The 24787-nt window shown below is 39.3% G+C and overlaps 2 protein-coding genes across 5 annotated transcripts in view; both read right to left on the minus strand.

Moving 5' to 3' along the window:
- The window catches only part of DYNC1H1 (dynein cytoplasmic 1 heavy chain 1), a 43608-nt gene extending 28693 nt beyond the window's left edge, over positions 1-14915 (minus strand). Inside the window, exons 1-23 of the mRNA XM_032189378.1 lie at positions 14617-14915; positions 12249-12336; positions 11515-11688; positions 10802-11057; positions 9711-9897; positions 9254-9525; positions 8916-9143; positions 7036-8112; positions 6538-6717; positions 5888-6037; positions 5482-5628; positions 5202-5342; positions 4877-5053; positions 4654-4764; positions 4454-4573; positions 3994-4233; positions 3311-3466; positions 2852-2965; positions 2135-2245; positions 1845-2054; positions 1302-1448; positions 918-1084; positions 77-250 (exon numbers count right to left, since the gene is read on the minus strand). Of these exons, the coding sequence (XP_032045269.1) occupies positions 77-250; positions 918-1084; positions 1302-1448; positions 1845-2054; positions 2135-2245; positions 2852-2965; positions 3311-3466; positions 3994-4233; positions 4454-4573; positions 4654-4764; positions 4877-5053; positions 5202-5342; positions 5482-5628; positions 5888-6037; positions 6538-6717; positions 7036-8112; positions 8916-9143; positions 9254-9525; positions 9711-9897; positions 10802-11057; positions 11515-11688; positions 12249-12336; positions 14617-14887 (4898 nt within the window). The 5' untranslated portion in view covers positions 14888-14915. The remainder of the gene's footprint in view (positions 1-76; positions 251-917; positions 1085-1301; positions 1449-1844; positions 2055-2134; positions 2246-2851; positions 2966-3310; positions 3467-3993; positions 4234-4453; positions 4574-4653; positions 4765-4876; positions 5054-5201; positions 5343-5481; positions 5629-5887; positions 6038-6537; positions 6718-7035; positions 8113-8915; positions 9144-9253; positions 9526-9710; positions 9898-10801; positions 11058-11514; positions 11689-12248; positions 12337-14616) is intronic.
- A 4443-nt stretch (positions 14916-19358) lies between these two features.
- Positions 19359-24787, minus strand: part of PPP2R5C (protein phosphatase 2 regulatory subunit B'gamma) — a 93288-nt gene continuing 87859 nt past the window's right edge. For all 4 annotated transcript variants that reach the window (XM_032188061.1, XM_032188058.1, XM_032188059.1 and 1 more), the window contains one exon: positions 19359-21994. In XM_032188061.1, the coding sequence (XP_032043952.1) occupies positions 21863-21994 (132 nt within the window). In that variant the 3' untranslated portion in view covers positions 19359-21862. The remainder of the gene's footprint in view (positions 21995-24787) is intronic.

The following is a 24787-nucleotide window of genomic DNA, read 5'->3' on the forward strand; positions in this document are numbered from 1 at the left end:
TTTACCTAACAGAACGTTCCTGTACAGAAACATCAAGTTACTTTACTTCAAGAGTCAACTGAAGTCAATTTCTTACCGAGGGAAAGAGGACCTCTCCCTTTCTAGGTATTCTCCCAGTGCCTTCTGGATCTTTCCAAGCAAGTCTGCCAGTCTCTCCAGTGACCTTTGCACTCCTTGAATGTTAAGAACATCCATCACAAGTGGGGATTTGGACACCTTTTTCATCAGTGCCAAAAATTCAGTGCTGATGCTGTAAGTAAAATAACATGGTATAATAGTATAAAATTCAGTAACCACAAGCCTGCAGAATTCCAAAATTATTTGTCTCTACATGACCACTGCCCTATGGAACACAAGGCTACATTCCCCAATTAGATCTTAATTTACCTCAAGACAACAACAACAAAATCTAGCTTTTGTGCAATGTTAAATACATTAATTCCACTGCTGAAGGTCTACTTTTCTTCATTTCCTGAAGAGATGCATAAAATTCTTTGATGTGATTGGAAGTGTGTGGAAAGATGATCAAAATGACTTAAAGTGGAGGAAGAAAACAGCATTTTAGGGTGAGACTAAAGGCTGTGACAACTGAAATCAACCTGCGTTGTACAGCCAGAAAAATCCTTGAGCTACCTGATTGGAATTCGCAAGAAAAATCACTTAATTCAAATCTACTTCTAAAATCTGCATGCTACCCTTTTTAGTATAAACCTTTCACAGTCACGACTGTTTACAGGCATTTCTTGCTTTGTTTGGTTGATGAACTTAAGTCTGGGCTGTAATCAAACCAGACTAGGTAAGAATACAATTCATGTTTCAGCTTAGGAGAGTGCTAGACTGAAGTCATGAAGTTATAAGGCCTGTTCCTGAGATTCCCCACGGGAAACAAAAAAGGAAAAAAGCAATTAAAATGTTACCTCTGGAACCGCTGGGTCTCAACAGGCAGCAAGTGCTTGATGTCTGCACTACCAGTAAAGATACCCTCCAGGTAGACCCATCGCCTTTGGACGTCTATCCAGACATCAAAGAGTGCCATGATACGGTTCAGTTTGTCTTCCCAGCTGAGGGCATCTTCCTCAAACACCTGAAAGTTTATACACTGCATTAATACTCATTTTAATAATATCGAAAGTTTCATTGCTAATAATTGTTAGTGGAAGCAGTCATTTAATAGTAACAAAGAATGTATATGCAGTTAATTATTTGTCAACCTAAAGAGCTAATATTGCTGACAATCACATATACTAAACAAGACAGGAAGGTAGAGTTAAATTAAATTGGCTTTTTTTTCTGCATTTTACCTTGTAGTATGGTGATAGCTTCATAGCAGACACGCTATTAATGTGTTCTTTTACTTTGTTGAACAGGTCATCCCATCCACGAATCAAACGACATTTGTTCTGGTAATTGACCAAGTCCAGTTCGTAAGTGTTCCATACTTCTCTTATCTAAAATAAAGGATGGTTGATATACAACATCAATTATTTCTGCTTCAGCACAATAACGAAGTAGAAATGTATTAGAGTAATCAGATTTTTCTTTTTACTCAAGGATTCTGGGTTTTCGCTCAAGCTTTTGTTAAAAGTATAGAGAATATGACACAACTAGGTAAAATAAACAAGATGAGGGTTTTTTGCAGTCAATGACTGCTCTTCCCAAACGTTGCGTTTTTGATCAGTGAAAACTTGCACAGCTTTAAGTTTTTCCCCACAACAGTGTTTCACGGAGTCCCAAGCTCTTGTATCAACATCTTAGACTGACAGGTTTATTAGACAAATGTCAGCCAACTGACAAAAAGGATTTGATGTGTTACTACGTGCATTCACACAGAAGTTGATACTAGCCTGTTTCAAGAACTCTTCCAAAGCCATCTCTCCCTGAGCCACGAGCAGCACATCTTTGACAATTGCTTCATTTCTCTGTAAATCAACGTCCCAGATCTGTCCCAGGGTCAATTCTGAGACAACCCAGTTAACATGAAGCCTCTTCATTAGCTGTTTCCAGTGACGATCTTTAAGTGCCTCTGATTTCAGTTCAATAACCAACATGTTTATCTAGAAAAGATGAGAAAGCAAGTTATATCTTGGAAGATGAAATATACAATTCATGCATTTTAGAAATCAGTATAACTTACCTTCATGTAGCCTTTCAGAAGTCTCTGAACATACTCATAGGAGGCATACTGTCGCAAGCGGGCAGGGAAGTTTTTCAGTTGGTTCAGCAAACCATCAAGGTTTTGTCGAAGCTGTCAGTAACACAAAAGAACTGAAATATTTCTCTGGAAGCGCAGCGTATAAAGATGTACTAGTAAAAGTTAACATCTCATTTGAGAGATTTCTGTGAAAATATAAAGTTTAATCTACAGCTCTTTTAACGTTATACATATTTGTGTAAGATGTGGTTGCTCTGTAGCTGGGAATTTAATTTTATTGGTCTGATTAAGATTTATGAAATAGCATTGTAACATGCAGTTATAGCTTAGGGTTCCTGCCACTGTCTACCCCCCCAACCACTGAACTAAAACCGATGCTGTTCATCCAACCACAAAGCTCTCCTGTGGAGGTCTAATAGAACAACATAGTATACATATTCTCCGTATACAGTACCATCTCAATTTTAAGACTACTGGAATTTCACAGGCCCACTGAAGAGTTAAGCTGTGATAAATCCTGTGAAAGTTTTTTAAGCTTAGCATAAGAAGAAATATGCTCATGAGGTACTGAAAAAGGTACATAAACATTGAAAATGATCTTGAATGTGACTATTGAGCACATCTATCTCAAGATGTCTAATTCTTAATTCATATACACTTGCAGTAGTTATATTGTTTACATATACAGTAGTGAAATACCTTGCGAGGCTGTACTGAAACCCAGGGTTGTTCTTTCATTTGATCAATCTGTTCCCAGACCTTAGAGAGTTCAGACCAGACACCTTTGAGATCCTGCAACTCTTCTAAGGCTACCTATAGAAAAGAATGAACAGAACATCACAAGTTAGTGATAATTTCTTCAAAGTCATTAGCATGGTGGAGTTAAACAGAATACTTTTAACATGTCAAAAACCTTCATACATCTTGCTAATTCAACAAAATTGCAATAGCAAGTGACCCAGATGAGATTCTTCTATTTCTGGTCACATAATAGCTTCAAAAGATTAAGACAGTCATGGACAATCTTTTAAGGCTAGAATTGGATGAATGTGGACACCATCACCCACAGGCTACAAGTCACTTTCTTAAATGAAAAGTGAGATAGAACTGAAACATTGTGCTGCAAGACCAATAAGAAGGTGTATGAACAGTTTATACCTGGACACGTTCTTCACTGCCACTGAGTAGTCCTGTATCTGTTAGTTCCAGAGCTTCTTTGGCCTTTGCACACTTCTCACGATCATCTTTCAGCCTACCAAATTTTCCTTCATAAATGGTAAGAGCTTGAAGAGCTTCTTCTGGACGCAAGTTTCCCTAAAAATTGGATGAGATATATTAATCCAAAAACCCTAGAAGTAGGTTGAAGCTAAGTCAAAAGCAAGGATTGAATACCAGATGTTGGTCTGTCTCCTTATTTTTCTATTTCCCATATGCTGGCAATAAGGCTACACACCAATTCTGTAAATCTAATACCACTTTCAGATGCACTTTTTAGCTTTACTGAATACCACTGTGGGGTTGGGGGAGAAAACCCTTTCTTCTGAATCTTCCTACCTGCACACCTCTTAAAGAACATTTGTTTCAGCCAAAGTTTTGTTAGTAACTGAAGCTGTCCTGCTTTTTGCACCTAAGACACTTACATTGTAGGGTTAGACTTCCCTCTGCCACACAAATAAATAAATCAACCAACAAGTTATATATAATTGAATGTTCACAAAAAGACTTTAACCATCATATACAATGAAAAGCTACAGAAAAGTTCAAAAGTAAACTGCTTTGTTCTAGTTAAGTGCAAAGAAACTACTTTATTTGGTGAATGAATATTAATCATTACTACTTACTGTTACAGGCTTTGTTTTCTCCCAGTCTGTTAGCAAGTCAGTTGTTCTGCTCTCCACTGCCCGATCCTCTTGAACTATCTTCATCTGCAAGTTCGCTACTTGCTGCTGAATGGCAGAATCCTTCCGACGCATGATGTCATTAAAGGCACCCCATTCTCCCTCAATGTTGTCTATGTACAGCCAAGAGGATGGAAACTGGAACCTCTGTTTCTCAAGCAACCGCTGACCATTGCGATAAAGCTACAGGAGACAATGATTCTAAGTTAGTTTTGTCTTTTTAAGTGATGTTGCAAGACTAAATTCTCAACACATTAACAAGCACTCACTACAGGATACGAAGTTCAAGTCTGCTCTCAAGAGGACTCAAACATCATGATGCTAAGCTTGAATACATGTATATCATCTCCAGAGTTAAGTCTGGCATTCTCACAAGTGCGAATCATTAGGCAAGGCAACATACCTCAACTTGCTTTTCAAACTGCTTGATTTTACGTTTCAGGGATTGCACATATGTGATGAATGTCACCGCATCTGATGTGCTGGCAGTATCCACTGAATGCTGCTCCAGTTCTTGACGGGACTGTGTGGGGCAATAATTCAGTGTTTTAGAAGTCTAGAATACGCTGATCTGAAAGTGAAAAACTGGAGATGGATTCTTACCTTAGAAATCTGTGAATGGAACTCTGTCATATTCTGCCCGAGCATTTGGCCAAATTTGCTGAGTACTTCCTTGTGCCAGGAGTCATACTTCAAGTTCACCTTTGATTGTACCTACAGTTGAATTGAGTTACATACCAGTTAATAGCCTCGTCATTTTCTGTTATACACCCACCCATTCTGAAATATAATGCATTTGTCGCGACCAATAAATATAATTTCCTACCTTGCCATAGTCTATCACAACAGGTCCAAATTCCTTTCTAGTTTCTGCATTGTCAAACGTTCCTCTGGCCTTTCTTATCTGAACTAAAAGAGCTTGCCACTTATTTAGGTCTTCTCCAAGGCGGTTGTATATGTTTTCAGCCTGCATATCCCACAGACACTGGTACTGCAGCCAAACCTAATAAAGATATTTCACAATATTCATAACTTTTCCAGTACATTCTATAAGATGTTTTTCCCTACTCATGAAAATTCTTATAAAGGAGAACTGAAAGGAAAGTCCATGTTCATTTTAGCTGTAGCATCATGTGGTGTCAGCCTCTTACCTTAACATACTGTTCCACCTCAGTCACAATTCCCATGACAGCAGAGTATGACTCCTCCAGGGCAGCAGGGCCATCAGGCATCCGTGTCAATGCATTACGATAGAACTTCTCTTCCTCCGACAGCTCATAATGCACTCCGACCTGAGAACCACATGTGATATACATGAATTTCTAGTGCACTCATATTTGATCCTACAGCAACACACTAAGACACTGAACACAATTAAGTGCAAAGTGAAAGTAATTGCTCAGACCTCAGATACAGTTTCATCACACCTACCTGATACCTCTGACTTTGAATTCTTGGTAGTGACAGGATTACCATCTTCCAAGAAAACATTTCCTGGTAAAGTTTGTATCTGCACTCTTCAATTGGTGGATTCAAGTATATCACCTGGTTGGTTATTCGCAGCTCATGTACAATGTTCTGCAGAAACAGTGAACACACTGAGTTTTACTGCAAGCCACTACAACACACACATTGACAAGACAACTTTGGACTTCATGAAGTAGCAAACTTTTGAAAAGCAAGTAGCACTTTTATGGCAGAAGGCATGTATTCCTCCAAAGCCAGATGAAGAAAAAATATTTATCCCCCATAAAAGGCTCATATATAATTACTGCATTATGTAACTGATGATGCAAAAACCACCACCACATCCCCAACAAAAACACCAACCACTTACTTTGATCTTGGGTTCTCCCCCAGGTTTATGGCTCACTTGAGGAGCATCTGTATCCATGTCAACTTCTGCTTTGTCATCTGCTTGTCCAAGAAGAACTTGGGTCCAGGCCCTCAGCCCAGCTTGCAAGCGAACACCGAGGATTCTTTCAATCTAAGGAAAGTAGGCCACATTGGAGGAAAAAGCTTCATATTACTGCATAAAGATCCCCACTATCATATTCTGACACCAGGCATGCTATGGAACCTTAAAGATCCAAGCACTCCTTTACCAAGTAATTAAAAAGAGGTTTAAGAGTTTTGGTAGGTTTTTCAGTCAACATCAATTCAAAGCCTCCCCTGTCCTCCTGGATGTTAATGGAATTAAGTAATTTGAACTGCTTTGCAATTGACCTTGTGTCCAACAACCTGAAACTTAACAAGCAGTAACAAGCACTATGAAGGCAAATCATCTTCACTATCAGAGTAACAAATCTCCTCTATCCTTTATCTACCTTGCTCCTACAACAAGGAGCTCTTCTAGCTTTCTACACGGTTGAACTATACCAATCCTTTTTCTTGAAAGGAGTAACTTCCCCTTGAATTCATTGATCCCAAAAGAGAACAGCTTCAAAGAGATTTGGCATCTTCTAAATATATACTACTCAAACCTACCTCCATATCCAACTTATTGACCCAGATCGGCAAGTTTGAATATGAATGAAGATTTAAGTCATCCACAGCTTTCTGAACCCTGTTCAAGATTTCAGAGAAGGTCTTGTGATCATACATGCACGTTTCCAGTGATCTCACTTCCAGGTCTATTTTCTCTTCAATAATGAGCAGATCATCCACCTAAAGAAACAGTTTAAGAAAAAACAGAATGTTTAGTTTGACAGATTAGATACAATGATATCCAAGCAGAAATGGTTAGTCACTTATCTTTACTTGGATACACCAAGATGATCAAATTGAGTAGTACTAAAACATCCATTCAGTTGGACAATTTGTGCCAATTCAGTTAACTACTTAAACAAAGAACTACAGAGACTATATTGAGCAGGCCATCAGCTATCAAATTCCACTTTTGGTTAACGACTCATTACTGAAGTACGGATGTAAAAACAATTGCAGTAATTTCAATTGTTTTGAAAGATAAATAATAAAACAAACCTTTTCCTGGAAACTGAAGACAGTCTCAGCCAAACGTTGCACATATGGATCAAGTTTGTATGACTCCCACACAAGTGCAATACCTTCTGCAATCAAAGCCTGAACCTCTTTCTTCAGACCAGCAACCAGAAGTGAGATAGTGTTACGCTCCTCGACTTTCTCACATGTTCGCTCATATGTACGGACACTTTCAATGAGAGAAATGGCAAATGGATAGAGCTGGTTTGCTTGGTGAGCTTTGTTGACAATTGCTAGTGGAACACGGAAACCCAGCCACTTCAGGTTTCGCACTTCTTTGGAAAGTGTAATTATTTCTGGAAGGAAGTTGACTTTCAGTTTCAGGACGTTTCCAGTTCGACCTCTAACACGAGTGCTTTCAATGGTGAAAATACGGCCAGACACACCAAGGTTGCGTTGCTGAACTTTTCTTGCCCAGTCATCAAAGATCTCTTGAGTGTTGAGCTTCATGCGAAAGCTGTCTCCATCTTGCTTTAGTTTCTGACCTTCTACATGATTCTCCCAACCCTTACCGAGGACATCCTCAACACGCTTCATGTAAGCAGTGAGCTGTCTGTCAATTTGTTTTGCCCAAATTATAGACCCAGACACTGGGGGCAAGTCACGAACATGACTCATTTTACAAGCTTGACTTTGGGGGTATTGCACTTTAAATTTGTCATGAAGAGATTCAATATCATCTTTCACACGCTGGATTAGTTGTGTTTGATACTCACGAATGGCACCTCGAATGTGAGGCCTGACAAACAAGGCATTAAACCGAGAGAAGATTCTGAACATTTCATTGGCATTCTTTGCTGTACCAAGCTGGTCTCTCAAACGGGCAGTTATTCTTGTTTCAACCCTATCAATTCTTTCATCGTATCGTTTCATTGCTGCCTCCCAGGCTTCTGTACCTTCTTTGGAAACATCTAACCCATCTACTTCCTTAACATTCTCATAAGCGAGATTGACTTCTTCAATTGCATTAGCATCTGCAGCATCAAAAAGTACTTCCGCTACTTTCATATCTTGAGGTTCTGGTACCTCTCCTTGATTTTGCTGGGCAACAGCAGTTACCTGCATTAAAAATTAGGATTTAAGTGAGTTAGATGCCTCAAAATTTATCTAGAAACAGGAAAACACGGTCTGTTCTAATAAGCATTGCAAAAAACTCACAAGTAAGTATCTAAATCCCTAGCAAATTTTAGTAATGTCTCAGATTTAAGTTCACTAAGGAATAGGACAAAACAGTTACATTATAAACTTCCACTACTGTGTAGTACAGTCTTAATTTTCCACTATGCTTTAGCCAAGCTCATATACGTATACATACATACACTAATTAATCTCCTCTATGATAAGCCTGGACTTGTTGTGTCTGTTAATGCGAGCGTGGTCAGATAGTATGTCAAGTATGGCAGAGTTAAAACTAAGGCTATTAGGGAGGGTTCATAAGCAGACCAGCTTGGGAAGCAGAAAGTGAAACTGAACGTTACGTTAGTTTCATATTGCTGATTTTTAAAGCTACAGTGAACACAAAGTTTTTGGAAATTAAATCTACTTTCTCCTCTAATTTGTAGAGATGTTTCCTGCATTTATACATTATTCTTATTACAGATTGTAACTGAAGTTTCATTCTTCTTCCCTTTCTACTCTTCTGCAGAGTTTTAGTAACACAATCCAATCAGACTGAGTATTAAGATTGACCATACAACAGAATTTCTACAGTTGGGAAAAAAATGAATATTTGATACTTAGATACCAAGACTATGCATTTAGTCACCTACTTCAATACATCCCTCCCCTTCCTCTGCATCATTAAGTATTGCCTGCAAGCAAAAAGGCACGTAGCTTTTCTGTCTGGTAACAATCAAGATTACCTGAGGCCGCAAGACTCTCACAATAACTGCCCTCAGCTGCTCATGCTGACGCCTGAATTTCCTCATTTGATCAAGACGAGACTGGAGTTTCCTATGAGCAGGATTGATACGCCACACCATCTTCAGGTTCTCTTCCCTTTTTCTTTTCACAATATCTCTCAGCAGAACTTGTAGCTTCTCATATTCATCATCCCATGTTTGGAAAACTTCAAAGCATGCAACCATTACCTAAAGAAAGTTTTAGGATAAAAACGTTAGCTCCCAAATGAAATACTTCCTTATAATCACTACTCGATGCAAAAATAAAGCTGCTAGCATTGTGGAAACCACGAGCGTACCTTTTCAAACTCTTCATAGGCAACATGCATCAGTTTCCTGGTTCCTAACACTTTAAGTAGCTGAGAGCTCAGATCTCTTGATATAGCTTCCACTAAACGCAACGCTCTTTGGATTGGGTATTTTGTGTTTCTGATTTTTCTCAAATGGGTAAATATTGCAACAAGGGCCTGCCTTATTTTGTCCAGCTCGGTAGCTGACAGCAAGTCATTCAGTGGAAAGTCTTTCATCAGTGGATTATAGTCATTCACAGTTTCCAGAGCCTGTTTAAGACCTAAATGTAACAGAAGAGATTTTGACTTAGAACTTTTCATTTCATTAATCCAATCTGTACAAGACAGTAGGTTTAACTAGACCAACTTTACACAGCAGTGGTCTTTGTACCACAATACTCAAGTTTTGTAACAAGTTAATTTCCACAGGACATTTGTGAAAAATCTTATTGAGCAGACGTTTTACCTGTGTCTGTATCAAAGCTGACAGTTGCGTGGAAACGTTTGCCATGTTTTAGAATATCCAGAGTTAAAAGAACTTCTGGACTTTCACGTTTTTCCTGAATACGATACAGAGCACGTTCCAGGTTTAACCAGAAGCTTATCTCCTGTAATGCAGTGCCTGATGCAGGATCTCGATCCAGTTTGGTCACCTTAAAAATAATAAAAAGAAAAAGATAGGGAGTGAGGAAGGGAGAAAAGCATTTTATTTACATGCTTCAACTGTAAAAGCTTTCTCTATTACTAAATGTAATTGACACACATAACATCTACAAAGTTCTAATATCCAAACATGATTAATTTTTGGCAATCACTGGAAAGTATAGGAAACATGGTAGAAGAGTTAAGGTTTAATTCCAGCGTTCTTAAAGGTTGTTTTTTAAGACCTTCATGTACTACCTTCAGCATGGTCTAAAAAAGCCACCTCTCCACTTTCCTGATCAACATCTGTATTTTGATTAATGACAGATGAGCCAAGCAAGAAAATAAATGTTTTATCCTCTGCAGTAAGTAAGGGCACTGCTTTCCCAGGAGCACTAGTGCCCATGGAGAAAAAAATTCTGAGATGTTCTTTCTGAGCGACAGTAGAACAGCAGAGTTCTTCTGAAAAGTAACAGGCAAGAATACAAGAAATTATGAGATAGGAGTAGAGCAACTGCTGTGAAGTGTTTGTGGATGCACCTGGAGAAATAACAAAGCAAAACAAAAAAAACAAGTCCTGTTTCTCTCAACCTGCTGTACAGATTTGAGGAATGGTTACAGTCTTCACCAGGATACTGCTAGTTTCTTAAGTCTGTTTATTCCAGTAGAGACAAAACAGTTATGTTCTCAACTATTTGCAGAAGAATTTAGACTAGACTCTTAAATTTAGACTAGGCTTAGTCTAGTTTAGAAGCAGAGTAGAGTCTTTGGTGGCTCATAAAATTGGTCTCAGATCTCCAGAGTATCCTGCATGGAGCAATATTTTACCACTGAAACTATTAAGATACTTGTGTGAATTTTTCACAGTACTACAGAGCAGTTCCTATCACATAGTCTGGCACGTGTCTTGTCTACCTTTTGTATCTCTCTAATCCAGCGATTGACTCCAGACTGTAGCTGATTGAGGAATAACGGATCCTCAGCCTTCTCGCCAAAATCTGTAACCTTTGGTTTTTCTCCACGTTCATAACACTGCTTGGCAACATTAGTAATGGTTGCATGGATTGGCAGGCTAATCTCTGGAATTTCAATATTCTGCTGCAGATGCAAGAGGCCCATTTCAAGTTCTGCAATCTTCTTCTCAACTGAAGGAGCCATCTTATCGCCATCCCTGAAAGAGCACAGGTATTTCTGGATAAGAAGCCAAACCAAAAACCTTACATGACACATTTGAGCCATTTAAATTATTTCCCCAGGGTCAGCAGCAGCTTCATGTGCAACTGTGCGCTTAAACAATTTTGCATACAGCTTGGCTTGAAGAATCACTGTCTTATTTTTTTTATTGATGGTAAATTAAACTGTAAATGATGATTGATTTTTTTCATTCATGGTAAAACCAATGTGGTGGTTTTACTCGGGAGGACTTGGAGGGAGTCCTGATGTGGTGCCAGTATTGCACAGCAGTAGACACAACACTGGTGTGAGGTGCCAGTGCTGTTCTAGTTACAAGCACAGAGCACAGCACTGCATGGGCTGCTGCAGGGAAAGGTAACTCCATCCCAGCCAGACCCAGCACAACACCTACTTTAATCTGTTAGCAGAGAAGTGCAGTATTTATATTGCATTACCTGTCTGCTTTGCCAGATTCTCTGATATAGGACTTGAAAAAGGGAGCAACGGCATTGCTAATGAAAGAGTGTAATGTTTCATAGGGAGAATCTTCACTGAGAGTGAGCACTCTCAGCTGGGAAGACACTGGTTTGTCGGCATCAATCACTGGTGTACGCTTAATGAACGCCAGGCTGCAGAACAGAGAAGAGAGTTACCATTTGAAACTCAGTGACAGAATAGCTTTAACCTGACTGCAAGCTTCATTCACAGGAGTTAAATGCTAACCTTCATTATCACATTTTATAATCTTGTTTCTGAGAGACTTGAAAACAGATCTTCCCATAAATGCACCTTTATACTTCAGCATTCAGCTGAACTTAGCTGTCAACAAGCACCCTGCAATATGTGCATGTTAGAAGCGGATGCCTTAAGAAGCTTCAGGGAGGAAAGCAACATGGAATGGTTAAACAATAACAAAAGATTACTGAACCCCAGATGTATGTATGTTTATACGTATACTGATTAAATAAGCCCATTTCCTTTGTGTATTCAACCTCAAGGCTATTAGTTCTAAAGTCCATTCCTTTCAGCCTCATGATACACCCTTGTTTCACCAGAGCCTCCCCCTTGAAAACCTATTGCCCCACCCAAATAAGCACACTGCACAAAGCATGAGGTAAATACTAATTATCAGACTGTTTGTGTAGGTTTTGCTTTCACTGGGTAAAAAAGATCTATTTTACTAACTCACCTGTTGGATTTTATTCCATAATGAATGTCAGTGCTGATACTGTAGGAAATGAACTCTTTTTCCTCTTCTCCTTCATCTCCCACATCCTCTGCAAAAAATATGCTATGTTAAGGAATATTTTAGCTCTGTGGCATCTGTCACCCCCTCTCAAACATCTTCAGCTACAACCAGGCAATTTTCTAACCTTTAAATTGGACATCAACATATACAAAATAGCCGATGTTAAATTTAGCTTTGCAATATCTCTCAAGTTAAGAATGGTTTCCCTGTTTTTCTAGCACAACTCCATTAAATTTTTTAGGTTGCTATAAAAAAAAAAGATTAAACATCACAAGCAAATTATAACCCACATTCTGCTTATAAAGCAGAATGAAATTTTCTGCAGTACAAAACATGTACTTATTTGCAGAGATATGCTGCCAGGATAACTACAATTCAGTGAGAACATTAAACAAATACTTTTTTCCTTTTATAGGCTGCTTTGTTTTTTCAGACATTTTCTTTGAAAGTGTTTTGGAAATTAAATCAGAACAAAAAAACGACCAACCAAACAACCCATAGGAAGTAGTTGGGCGTTAGTAGAGCCAACGTATCACAGATGATGTAATTACTGGGGATGCGGGGAGCTGTGCTGCAATGCAGAGATTTCGGTGCAGAAGGTTACTCCCTGCTGGGAGACACACCCTGACTGGACGCATTGCACTGGACTCTCATTCTGCTCCGGTTGCATTTGGCACTTCATACAAGACATACTCTCAGGCTGTCATGTTTGCGATCCCAAGCAGCAGGAGCCCGATCACAGACACTACAGGAACCCTTGTGAAAGCTGTTGACAGGCTGTGTAGCAAGTGATATCGCCTAATGTTTTAACTACTTAGAAATACAGCTTCTGTTTTGCTGTATTCGTCATCAATAATTTGCTTTATAATAGCTATTCCTTGAACAAATTTTGACAAATAGTTTTTATTACTAGTGTCAGGGACAACAAATGCCGCTGTATATTCTGAATACCATTAAGTTTGACAGGGTGTATGTGGGGGTCTTTTGTGAGGAAATGTACTTTTGCCAAATAACTGCTATTAATCCAAAAGATATTGACGGAAATAGCTTCAAGGGTTTCAATGTGCTTTAATCATATATATGTGAAAATAAGCCTGGAACTAACTGATCACCACTGTATCATTACTTCAAACCCAAACTAAAGATAACCAACCTCGTGAGCCTGACATAAGAGAACTTCAGAGATCATTTGCATAGCCTCTTAACACTCAGTGTATTTCCTTTAAATACTGTTAAATGCTGCATCACAAATTCATTCAGATTGCTTTTCCTCTCTAGAAAATTCTAGTTATTTCTACTGATATTGAGATCTCAAATGTTCGAATGGGAAGGAGGACAATCAGCGGAAACACTTAGAACAAAGACAGGATATTTCAAGCAACATCTTAAGTTCATCTTAAGTGGAAGAACCTTCCCTAAGCTTCCCTTATTGTGCAGAAGCTGCAGGGACGCAGCCCGTACCTTACAGCGCGGCTGCTGACGTGCTACGCAGCGCAACGTGAAGTATGACTACGTTAAAATTTGACGCGCATCTGCAGGGACCGAACCAACAGCACGCTTAGAGTAGAAATCTAGAAATTTAACGTTAACATTTTGCAGGCTCAGAGTGGTGGGCACGCAGCCAAATGCAGATTGCAGGTTTTGTCTAACAGTAAATGCCTGCGTTATGAATGGATCCTGTTTTATTGGTGTTCATCGGCCTGAATTCTGCAACAAGGAGCGCCTATTTAGCGGCAGATTTGTTGACAAATTTCATAAAGAGCCACTTCTGAAGTAAATGGAGCGTGTAAATGACAGAAACGTCAGTCAGAGCCAGCTTTGCTGCAGCATTTGCCGAGATTTCCGATAAGCGTTTACAAGCAGCACGCTCAGCAGCCCTCGCCGACTAAACAAAGACGCGCAGGGCCTCCGTTAGGCTTTGGGAACCTGGGAGCCTTGCTCGTTACCCACAGAGGGGCACTTTCTGAGGGCCGATTCAGCCCCCCCAGCCCGGTTAGCTCTGCCAGCAGCAGGTTCCCGGTGCGGCCGAGGAGCCCGAGCAGCGGGCAGGCCGCAGGAGCGGCGCCCGGGGCCTACTGACGAAGCATTTCTCCCCGACCAGCCCTCCGTGGCGGCGCCCATCGCAGCCCCAGCACCCGGAGCAGAAGGAGCACAGCACACGGAACGCGGCCAGGCGCCGCCAGCCGCCGCCCCGCCAGGCCCTTCCCTTCCCTTCCTTTCCCTTCCCTTCCTCCCCCGGCTCCTCCATCCCCTCAGCGCGGCGCCGCCGCCATTTTGTGAGCGCGGCGGCCGCGGGCCCCGGGCTCACCTTTGAGGGTGGAGCGCTCCACCAGCACCGTGTGGACCTGCGGGTCGGAGAGGAATTTGCGCATATGCTCCACGGCGCCCTTCTCCTCCAGCGCCGCCTCCAGCACCGCCGGCGCTTCGCCGCCATCCTCCAGCAGCAGCGGCACCAGCTTGCGCAGGTGCTTCTGCAGCACCGCCACATCGGCCACGTTCTGCACGGCCGAGCCCGACACCTCCATGCCGCCTTCCTCGCCGCCGGGGCCGCCGCCCCCGCCGCCGCCGGAGTCGGACATGCCGAGGCAGGAGGCAGGCGGCCGCGCTCCGCCCGCTCCGCCGCCGCCCGCCGCGCTCCCAGCGCCGCCTTGCTGCCGCGGGGGAGGCTGCGCCGGGCGGGCCGACACGCCCCGGGGCCGGGCCGGGCTCCGGGCTGCGCTGCTGCTGGCGCCGAGCCCCGGAGGAGGCTGCCGAGAGACCCGGCTGCGCTCCCCGGAGGTCCCCGAGCCGCCCCCCGGGCTGAGAGGGGGGAGGTGGAGGTCGGGCGTCGCAGGGCGGCGGCTGCTTCCCCTCCCTCCCCTCTGCTTTAGCGGGAAGCACCAGCGAGGGGTGTGTGGGCTTTTGTTCGAGTTATTTGTGCTGAGGGGAAAAGCAGGCCTGCCGCTGCGAGGGCAAGAGAAAGAAAAATGAGAAAGGAGCCTGTACTGCCCCTGGTTCACCTGGACTCTGAGGTGTTCAAATAGAATAGAAGCGGTTAGGGTAGAAGGGACCTGAGGGATAACCCAGTTCCAACCCTCCGCCACAGGCAGGGATCCCATGCCGTAGATGAGGTTGCTTCAAGCCCCATCCGACCTGGCCTTAAACAGCCCCAGGGATAGCTGTCCACTTGTGCCAGTGATAAACCACCTTCATGAATTTCTTCTTTTAGGTTTACATGAGATATAATGCCCTTAGCCCTTGTCCTATCACTACATTCCCCCATGAAGGGTCCCTCCCCAGCTGCCCAGTAGACCGCTTCTAAGTACAGGAAAGTCACAAGGAGATCTCCCTACAGCCTTCTCTTCTCTAGACTAAACAACCCCATCTTTCTCAGTATTTCTTCATAGGAGAGGTGCTCCAGGCCACTGATCATCCTCATGGGCCTCTTCTGGACCCTGTATCTAAACCACTAATCCAGATTCTGTTGCCAGACAGTTTCCCAAAAGCATAGGACAGAATACCAAATGAACACACTGATGAATAAGACTTTTTTTTTTTCTGAATTTCATTTTTGAAAAACCTTAATCTTCCTTCACCACCGCTTGCCTAAGTTATCAGATGAATCCAGCTCACTGCCACAAAGATGGACAATCCTGTTCCTCCTTGCCCAGTCTAGTCTCCTCCCTTGCCTGGTTGTGGCTCGCAGTTGCTGCTGGTTTAGCAAACAGAAAGCCAAAGGAGAACATGCCTGAGAGAGGGGAGGTGGCAGTCAAGTTCCAGAGCAACTCCCCAGGCCCCAACAAAGCACATTGGAGGCACTGGGTGACCACAGACCGAAAACTCCACTTCTTGTTCCTGTGGTGGTGAAGGGGAAATCCCCAAAGAGAAAATAAAATTCTCTCAGAACTCCTCATGCATTTCCCTAGGTGGACACAGAGGCAAATCAATGTGCACAGATGTGCACAATGTGCACCCTCACACTCAGGATCTGTTCAGATGTGTCCAGAAAGCCCAGCCGCATACCCCAGCTCCTCTGTTTCAACCACCCAAAAACACGCATATGCTCAGTACGCTCCTAAGTGGCTTAGGAACCCAGTGTATCTTGGAAAAACAGTGATTTCTGAAGTAATACAAATCTCAAACCTTTCTTCTCTGGAAGGAAAATGATCAATTCAGCAACCAGTTTTCACATACAAGCACCAAAAGTGATACAGGTGATCCAACCAAAACTGATCAAAACCATTTAAATTTTCACCCCCAAAACCCCTTTCGTTAGAAAGGTAAATTTTTATTTTTGATGAAAAAAATAGTCATAGGTACTTAAGTCAGTTGAATGTCCTATTTAAGGAACACAGTTACTGAGTTATTAAGTATTTATTAAATACCCCCCTATTTTCATCCTGCCTGGCTGCTTCCCAGGGGGGAGAATAACCATCTACTACTCATCTCCGCATAGCATACGTCAGTTTAGGCCATGCATCTAGAAAATACGTTAACTGAACATCCCAGCCCAAGTGTAACTTGGCAGAGATGAAAAATAAGAATCCAGGTAATTATATCCACAACTGCTGAATCACAGAGAAAGTGTAAAAAAAAAAAAAAAAAAAAAGAAAAAACAGCAACTCTTATATTACTTTAAAAAAAGCACATACAAGGATATTCTGTGACATGACTATAATAAAGAACAAATGTATAGGACTTTGTTATCAAAGTGTCAAAGATAAACTTTTTTTTTTTTTTTTTGCACAGCTTCTCAGGTTCAATTAAAATCTATGGGAAAAATAGGCTCAATTAGAGTGAAAAATCATTTCCCCTTGATCTATCTCAAGTTGACTATGAATATCCTTTTCATGGATATTCATCAAAACACAGAGAAAGACTTCTCCAGGCAGGGTACTAGAAAAAAGCATGATCTATTATTATGGCAAGACCTTCACACAGGCATGAATGCTCCTGCGGTCTCCTGGTCCACAAAAATGCCTAAAATAACTTGAAGCAAATTATGTGAATGCTCTCTTCTCTTTATATTAAAACACTTGAAGCCTTTTCCCCTCAAAATCCTACGGTGGATGCCTCTGAAACTTCACATTTTGTGTGTGTAATCCTCTCCTTGTGCGGGAGTGAATGCAGTCCCAATAGGAATCTGTTCAGGGAAAAGCAGCTGCAGTCATGCTGCTCTTCAATTATGTGATGAAGGAATAATGCATCATCATCCTTCGCTCCACAGTAAATTCCCCCTTGGGAAATTTTTCACACACAGTATTTAACTACATCAAAGTTTTACTTCATAAGGTAAAGGCAGCTCAAGCCAAGTCTCATCATTTAAAATAAACTATAATCCAGGGAGAGAGGGATATGGTAATTAGAATGGCATTTCTTAATTAGCTATATGCAGTCTGAGCCTCCACAATTATTATGCACAGGAAGGATAAGATTCTAGGAGGAAAAATGCTCCACTTTCAGGCGGATGGTCCATATCAGGATCCAAACCAACCCTCCCCATGAATTGGAATCCTGGAAGTAGTCTTTCCAAGGTACTAGAGCAGTTTTCAGAGAGTAAAACAAGCCTCCAAACACAAGTGTATCTATGCCACACTTGCACCTACCTTTCTGCTTCTAAAAAGCCTTATCAAGCTAGCAATGCCAAAAAAAAAAAAAAAAAAAAAGTTGTTGGTCAAAGCCCTGGAGTTTAATTCCCATAGAGAAAAATGGTTAGTTCCTCCTCTCCCACTTCCTGAACATGATTGCAACTCAAGTGTATTTGTATAGGAAAAAAAAGTCACAACCACCACTATTTTAAAACAGTAGCTACTGTTGTATTTTGAAAGATATTTGATCCTAATTTTGTAAACAGAATGACTGAATCCTCACTTCTTTTGGTATCTAGTGTTTTGATTTATGATTAAGCTTGGGAGTGCATGTGATGAGTTTTAGCTCATGCAGAAAACTTGATTTCTTTAGACACACAAAGACTTCACAGCGAGGTGGCTACTGAATTTAGGTGTCTCCAAAATGAGTAGGTTATTAGCAGAGTTCTTTGGACTGAACGTTACATTTGTAACTCAAGAGTCAGATATTGATCTTGGGCCTCTGGAAAAGGAAAATCCCCCCAGAAACAAACAAAACCAACTCCACTCCCATCCCTGCATCCCAAACCACCCAAACAGAAAACTCTAACAAGCAAAAAGCCTGAACAGATTGGTATTAGCATTCAAAACACAAAACAAAAAATCCCAACCAACCAATCTCTCCCCCCTTCCCCCCCCCCCAACATTTGAAAGTCAAGCTTTATGTGAGCTATTACCTTAGGTCTTTTGGAGACTTTTAGAGGTACCAGAGGGGAAAAAAAAGATCTTTTCCTATGTCCTTGCCATCTGACCACTCATCACCTACCCACACCATAATCCTTTATGGCTACTTTGTTTGAAGCCTGTCAATAAGTGCTACATGGGAAAACGTTATACTATAAAATGTTTTTGTATGTGTGGACTGGAAATTTATCAAATTCTTTTCAGTACCGATACCTATTCTAGAAGCTAAGTTTGCTTTTTCTGTTGAACATATATTAGCCCCTATACCTTTATTAATAATATTCCCACAAAATTCCTGTTTTTTTTTTTTTTTTTTTTTTTTTTTTTTTTTTTTTTTTAGGATTAGGGTGTTTTGTGAAACTTATGAAATTATTTTGTTCTTTAATTCACACAGCTAATTCTGCAAACTATGATAATCTGAACACACCCCCAAAGGCCCTGAGCTAAATTTAGTTTCATGATGAGCAAGTAAAATTCACATGTTCTTTATTTGTCCATATAATACACCATTTTTTTGTTGTTTTGTTTTAAAATTAGATAAAAGCATATTAAATGGCAGGTGTATGAAGTTCTTCAGAAACAATGCCAGAACAAAAAATTGAATTACAAAATGTTAAAAAATATGTAGGTACATTTGAACTTAACATTCCACTAACAGTGTTACAGAAATTGTCTAATGAAAAATAATTGTTCCACTTACCTATTTTTGCTGTTTCTAGGAACTTTTTATTCTGTACATAGGACGATTCTGTACAAAATATGAAGTCTACATTTTTATTACTTATTACCATAAAACAAGGTACAATGTATGTACAATATTAAAATGAAGCCATACTAAAGCCACACTAAAAAGACACTTGTAATATTACTTTTGACATTCCTGATGTACAGGTGTAATTTTGGAGAACAGGAAAAGGTGTCAAACATAGAACTTTATGAAGAACAACAGTCACCAAAATTCTACTTTTTTTTTTAATTTTTATTTTGGATATATTAGTTTTAGAATGGTTTAATAAAGGGTTATAAGTATATAAATATTGATAATAAACATCCTAAACCATTAGTGGTAATAGATTTGGAATGTGCCTAAACAAATGTCCAGTGGCCCAAACTTCAAATACGAATTTATGGTGAAATTTAAGTCTCTAAACATTTCCCTTTTTGGTGAGTGTTTATCTTCAATAAAGAACAGAAATTAAATCTAGACAGTGAAAGATGTTCTTATACGTTGAGCATCACACAATCAATCAAACATTGATATACATTTTTTTTTTCCCTTGGGTAACATAAGAATAATTCCTTTCAGCAACCTCTTGCACAAACATACTGAACACCCAAAATCAAAGGTAACTGATAATCTACCAGCTAAAGATGGAAGTTCAAACAATGGTATATCAAAATACATAGACATTGCTTTACACAATTAAAAAAGCACCCTTTTTCCCTCAAAAGGAGAAGGCATCTTTAAACTTCTTTTAATATAGTTTATCCTAATGGTAAAGCATATTCTTTTTCAAGTTTTACAGGAAATGTTTTCAGACGCAGTGGACGTTCCACTTAAAGGTTGGGTTGGTCTTTAAATTTAGTTGTTGTAAGCCAATGTTTACCACCGACAATTTTCTTCCAATAGACAATGTAACAAATATTGGAAATTGTATGTTAAATGCAACCAACAAACAGCAGGCACTACATCTGCACAAGGTTACTATGAATGTCTGCTTTGCGCAATATTTTCATGGATGCAGGAGACGTTATACTTCCTTAAAAAATAAAACAAAACTATTTTTAAAGAAGCCACGTTTTTATCTCTTTATGCATCAAGACATTAAACATAGTTATATCATGTTACTGCCAGAGACAAAAGAAACTAACCACCCACTTAGAATAGCAGAACACATTTCAAACAGCTTGTAAGCAGGATAAGTAAGTCAAAATACTGGCCACCCTGAGAGAAATCAAATATTGAAGACAAAGCACTATATTTTAAAAGAGATTTTCCTCCCGTGCTTTTCCATCTACAACAAAAAGCTCATTACATGCAAGTAATCTTGTGGAATATATAGCAGCATTTGAAGATCATCAGCAATTCAGATGCATTTTCAGTTCACTTGTGAGGTGTATTTGCAGCAAATATGCTCTTTACAACTACAACAAAAAATATTTTCACGGTAAAATTATGGTCACTATCCCCTCAGCTCTTAGACTCTTAAAAAAGAAGCAGAATGGAATTCAAGGGTCTGTTCTTTTTCTCATTTTACTTAATTACACAAGCTTGTAATGTTTTGTTTCCTGAAAGGCTACGTTCATCTTTCAGATAAAAACTGATGCAGCTGAAATGACACACAATATCTGCCATGGAATACTGAACTCCTAGAGCCCAAGAAAAATGCTGAGTATTAAAAGCTCAGATAAGGGAGAAAACAGTGAAAGAGTATTTTATTGACTTGGAAAAAAAAATTAAAATGAAATTTTATATTCAATCTATTCCCAGTCATCGTAAACAAATTTTCATTTTAGGAAAAATTCTTCTACCAGTTCATATCTCAAATACTGGTGCCGTATTATATACTAGAGACTGGAAAATATGGCTTTAAATATACATAAAGTATTAGGACATGGAATATATAGATCTATATCTTTATCCTAAGTAAAGGAGAAAAAAATTTACATAATTCTTAGAAAGAAATCATGATTGAGGATTGTCGTGAAAGTTATCAGTTTGTAAGCCATGTTTTTATAGTATGAAAGAACAATTGTGTATTTTCAAAACTGCTGGTATATTACAAGACAGCAATAACGTGGAAACAACTATAAAGTTGAGAAATCCTACAAAAAGTTTATTAATTAAATCTGAAATAATTTTGCTTTTGAAAATACACGTTTATCATCAGTACCAACGATTGGTCATTCATTTCTTTAGGTGGAAATAGTTCATAGAATGCTCTTCTCAAATATGAAGATAAAAAACTATGTTATCAGCTAGCTGGTACTATGATAACACCTCCAGGAAATTGTGTCCACTTGATTATAGTCAACCCGACATTCTGCATTTGGAATTGGGTCATTTACCATTGTTTGAACTACTAATCTTGAGCTGCATACTCTATTAAGTTATTGCCTACAGAACTGGGTTGAAGAAAGCTTTGACTTTGTGTGTAACTGATTGGTATGGCACAAAAAAGTAAGTTCTACTGTAGAACTGAGTCCAGAAAAAAAAAAACAAAAACAACTTTTCCTTCAAAATAATATTTCACTGTAAATAGTTTAATGCCCATCATGTGATATTAATTCATCAGCTCTGCAATGTGATTCCAAGGCTTTCATGGTATAGATATCCTGAGGCAGTTCTGACTTGCGTCGCACGAGAGGACGATCTTTTTTCTGGTCTTTCTGTGCCTGAAATCAAAATGGAACAAAGTTAACCAAAAATATTAATTATTGAACAATTATTTTAAAGTATTTCTTTCATATCAGTATGTTCACTTTCCTTTCAGGGACTGAAACAAAAAAGGATAAGGAAAAAGTTTTTTTACTGTTTCCTGTTTATTCCACCAGCTATCCAGTCTCAAGTCTTGAAACAATTTCTTTTTACTAAGAAGAAAATACAATTAAAAAAAAAAAAAAGAAACAAGAGCTGCTAGCATTTATGTTACTACCATGATTGTCCCTTGATTATAACCATCCTTAAAATAAAAAAAGTCCTCTCCTTGTATCATTTTTCCATTTTTAATTTTGTGTTTCTCTACATCCTAGATAAATGATCTTAGTTTCTTCCATGCTTGTTTACTCGCACCATTCACGTATCTGAAAATTTAAGGTTCTCCTGTGTTAGAGTACTGATGCTCTGTCAAAACCAAACAATATTCCTGTCAAAGTATCATAAAACTAACTAATGATGCCTTCATACAGTCCTCATGTCCTTCTCATCTACCCTAATTCAGCTGTTAGATCACTGATGTTAATTCATGTTCTTTAACAAATTATCCTCGAAGTCTGAGTTGTCTGCATGAACACAGACCTAACAAGATGACTGAGAAAGGCGACTGATTTTCTGCAGATATTCTCATCCCCCCCCACGCCCCTCCCTTCCCCATCTGTTATGCTGCCCCATACATCTGAGCTCAGTTAGGTCTGCACTTTCTCACCCCATACAATTTCATTTAACCCGTACAACTGCAATCTGCAAGTGGTGTCACCTCACATTTCTCACCCTCTTTCTCAGGTACAGTGAACATTACATGATAAATCTGGCATGCTGCCGTTTGGTTCTTCTCACACAGGAAAGCAACCATTTATTCTCTCTTTTTTCTTCCTTTGTTCCCCAACAGCCCTATAAAAGGACTCAAAAACCAAAAAGGCCCATATAAAAACTGAGCAGCTTTTACTTTGCCTTTGTTTCACTAGCATGTTCACAAAGTTAGTAGTACGTGGTGGTCAAATTCAGCTTTACCAGAGTCCAGTATAGAAGCTGTAGTCCAGTACAGAAGAAAAGCTGTTCTACTTTCCTCAGCCATTCTAGCAGCACCTCTTCAATACTGACACTCTGCTACATTCCAAACCTCCGACAAAGCCTTATTTTCCCTGAAACTGGATAAATCTTGACATAGTTCTCACTTCTCAAGTTTGATTTTAAAAACACTAGATTTTGCTTTTGACTTTGAACTGGTAACTCTTGTGAATCGTTTTAACATCAATTTTTGATAGTACTTAGCAAGGTATATGTAGTTCTCTACAGTGTCTGCTCATAAATTTAAGAATCCTACCTGCATTTAGCCTGCTATCTACAGTGCCCTAAACCTTAATCAATCTTTTTTCCTCTCTAGCGAGCCACTTACCAATCCTCTTGCTTTATACTTCTCAGAGTTATCTCTAAGTTTCTGTTAATAATAACTCCTGCTTCAAAACATCCCATTAGCTCTGCTAAGACAGGATCTTTGAAAAATCTCATTTACCTCTTGCACACTTTCTGAACACAGAAAAGCAGGAAAGCATGCACTTGGAGTGATGGTTAAAGAACGCTTCAACAGCTCTAAACTAAGTTTTGGAATTTTATTTATTTTTATAGTTTGTTTCTTTTCCATTAGCTTCACTGCAATCCACTCCAGAAGTGGTTGTTTAAAAGTCAGCTGTCACAGAGCATAACTTTGAGGCATATATATGTGTGTGTATATATATAGATATATATGTATAATACATATATACATATATATGTATTTTTCAACTTCAACCTACTGGATGCAAAATGCCATATTTATTATAATACATAAAATACGATAATGCATAAATATAATTTTAATTGTTTAATTAATGAATTCTACAAAATTAATGTGGAATGTTACGCTCACCATATGCTTATTTGTATTAAATTCCTTGTCTGATACTTTTGTTAAACAGAATTTATCTCCTATCTCAGCCACTCATTGAGATCACTTCTCTGGTCTCAAAAATTGCTGGATATAGATTTATTCATACTACTGACGTTCTACCAGACATCTTAGCGATACTGTAGTACTCCCTGTTACTTTACCATCTTCCATTAGCTCCTAGTTCAAATAGCTCTCCAAATGTCTAGTTTTGATGTCAGGACTCTTGTTCCACTTAATTGAATATAAAAAAATCCTGAAGATCACTAACCATAAGCTAATGACAATTGGAATGGCCTTCAGACTCTGCCTTTTACTAGGTAATGGAACATGACAGATGGTGGATTGAGGAAAACAGCCTACGTGTAGGCAAGGCAAGTTTTATGGTGGACACTTCATAAGTTTTGTCAGAACATAGTAGCTTTAGCCAAAAAGAAGGCTCTGAATAACAGACAAAAGAAGTGTCATTGTTAGAATCTGACTATTTTAAACTTTTTTTTTTTTTAAATAAACAAAACTGGTATATAGAGAACACTGGATTTTAGCCATATTTTTAATTATCCTTAAAGCATAGCCTTTGTTTCTGCCATGACTCAGACAGCTATTTCTAAGTTGAAAGGAATCAAAATATTTGCAGAACTATCTAAAGAGACCCATACAGCAGATCCACAGGCATAACTGTATATAATAACAATCTATTCCTTGCTGCTACAGTATCACTTTAAAGTAGCAGCTCTAATGAAGTTTATTACTTTAGGAGACAACAGTAAGAGATGAAAATGTAACTCAAATTCATTTATAGGATTAACCAAGTAAATAAAATTAA

This window comes from Aythya fuligula, chromosome 5 (genome assembly GCF_009819795.1).
Source record: "Aythya fuligula isolate bAytFul2 chromosome 5, bAytFul2.pri, whole genome shotgun sequence".
Taxonomy (NCBI): domain Eukaryota; kingdom Metazoa; phylum Chordata; class Aves; order Anseriformes; family Anatidae; genus Aythya; species Aythya fuligula.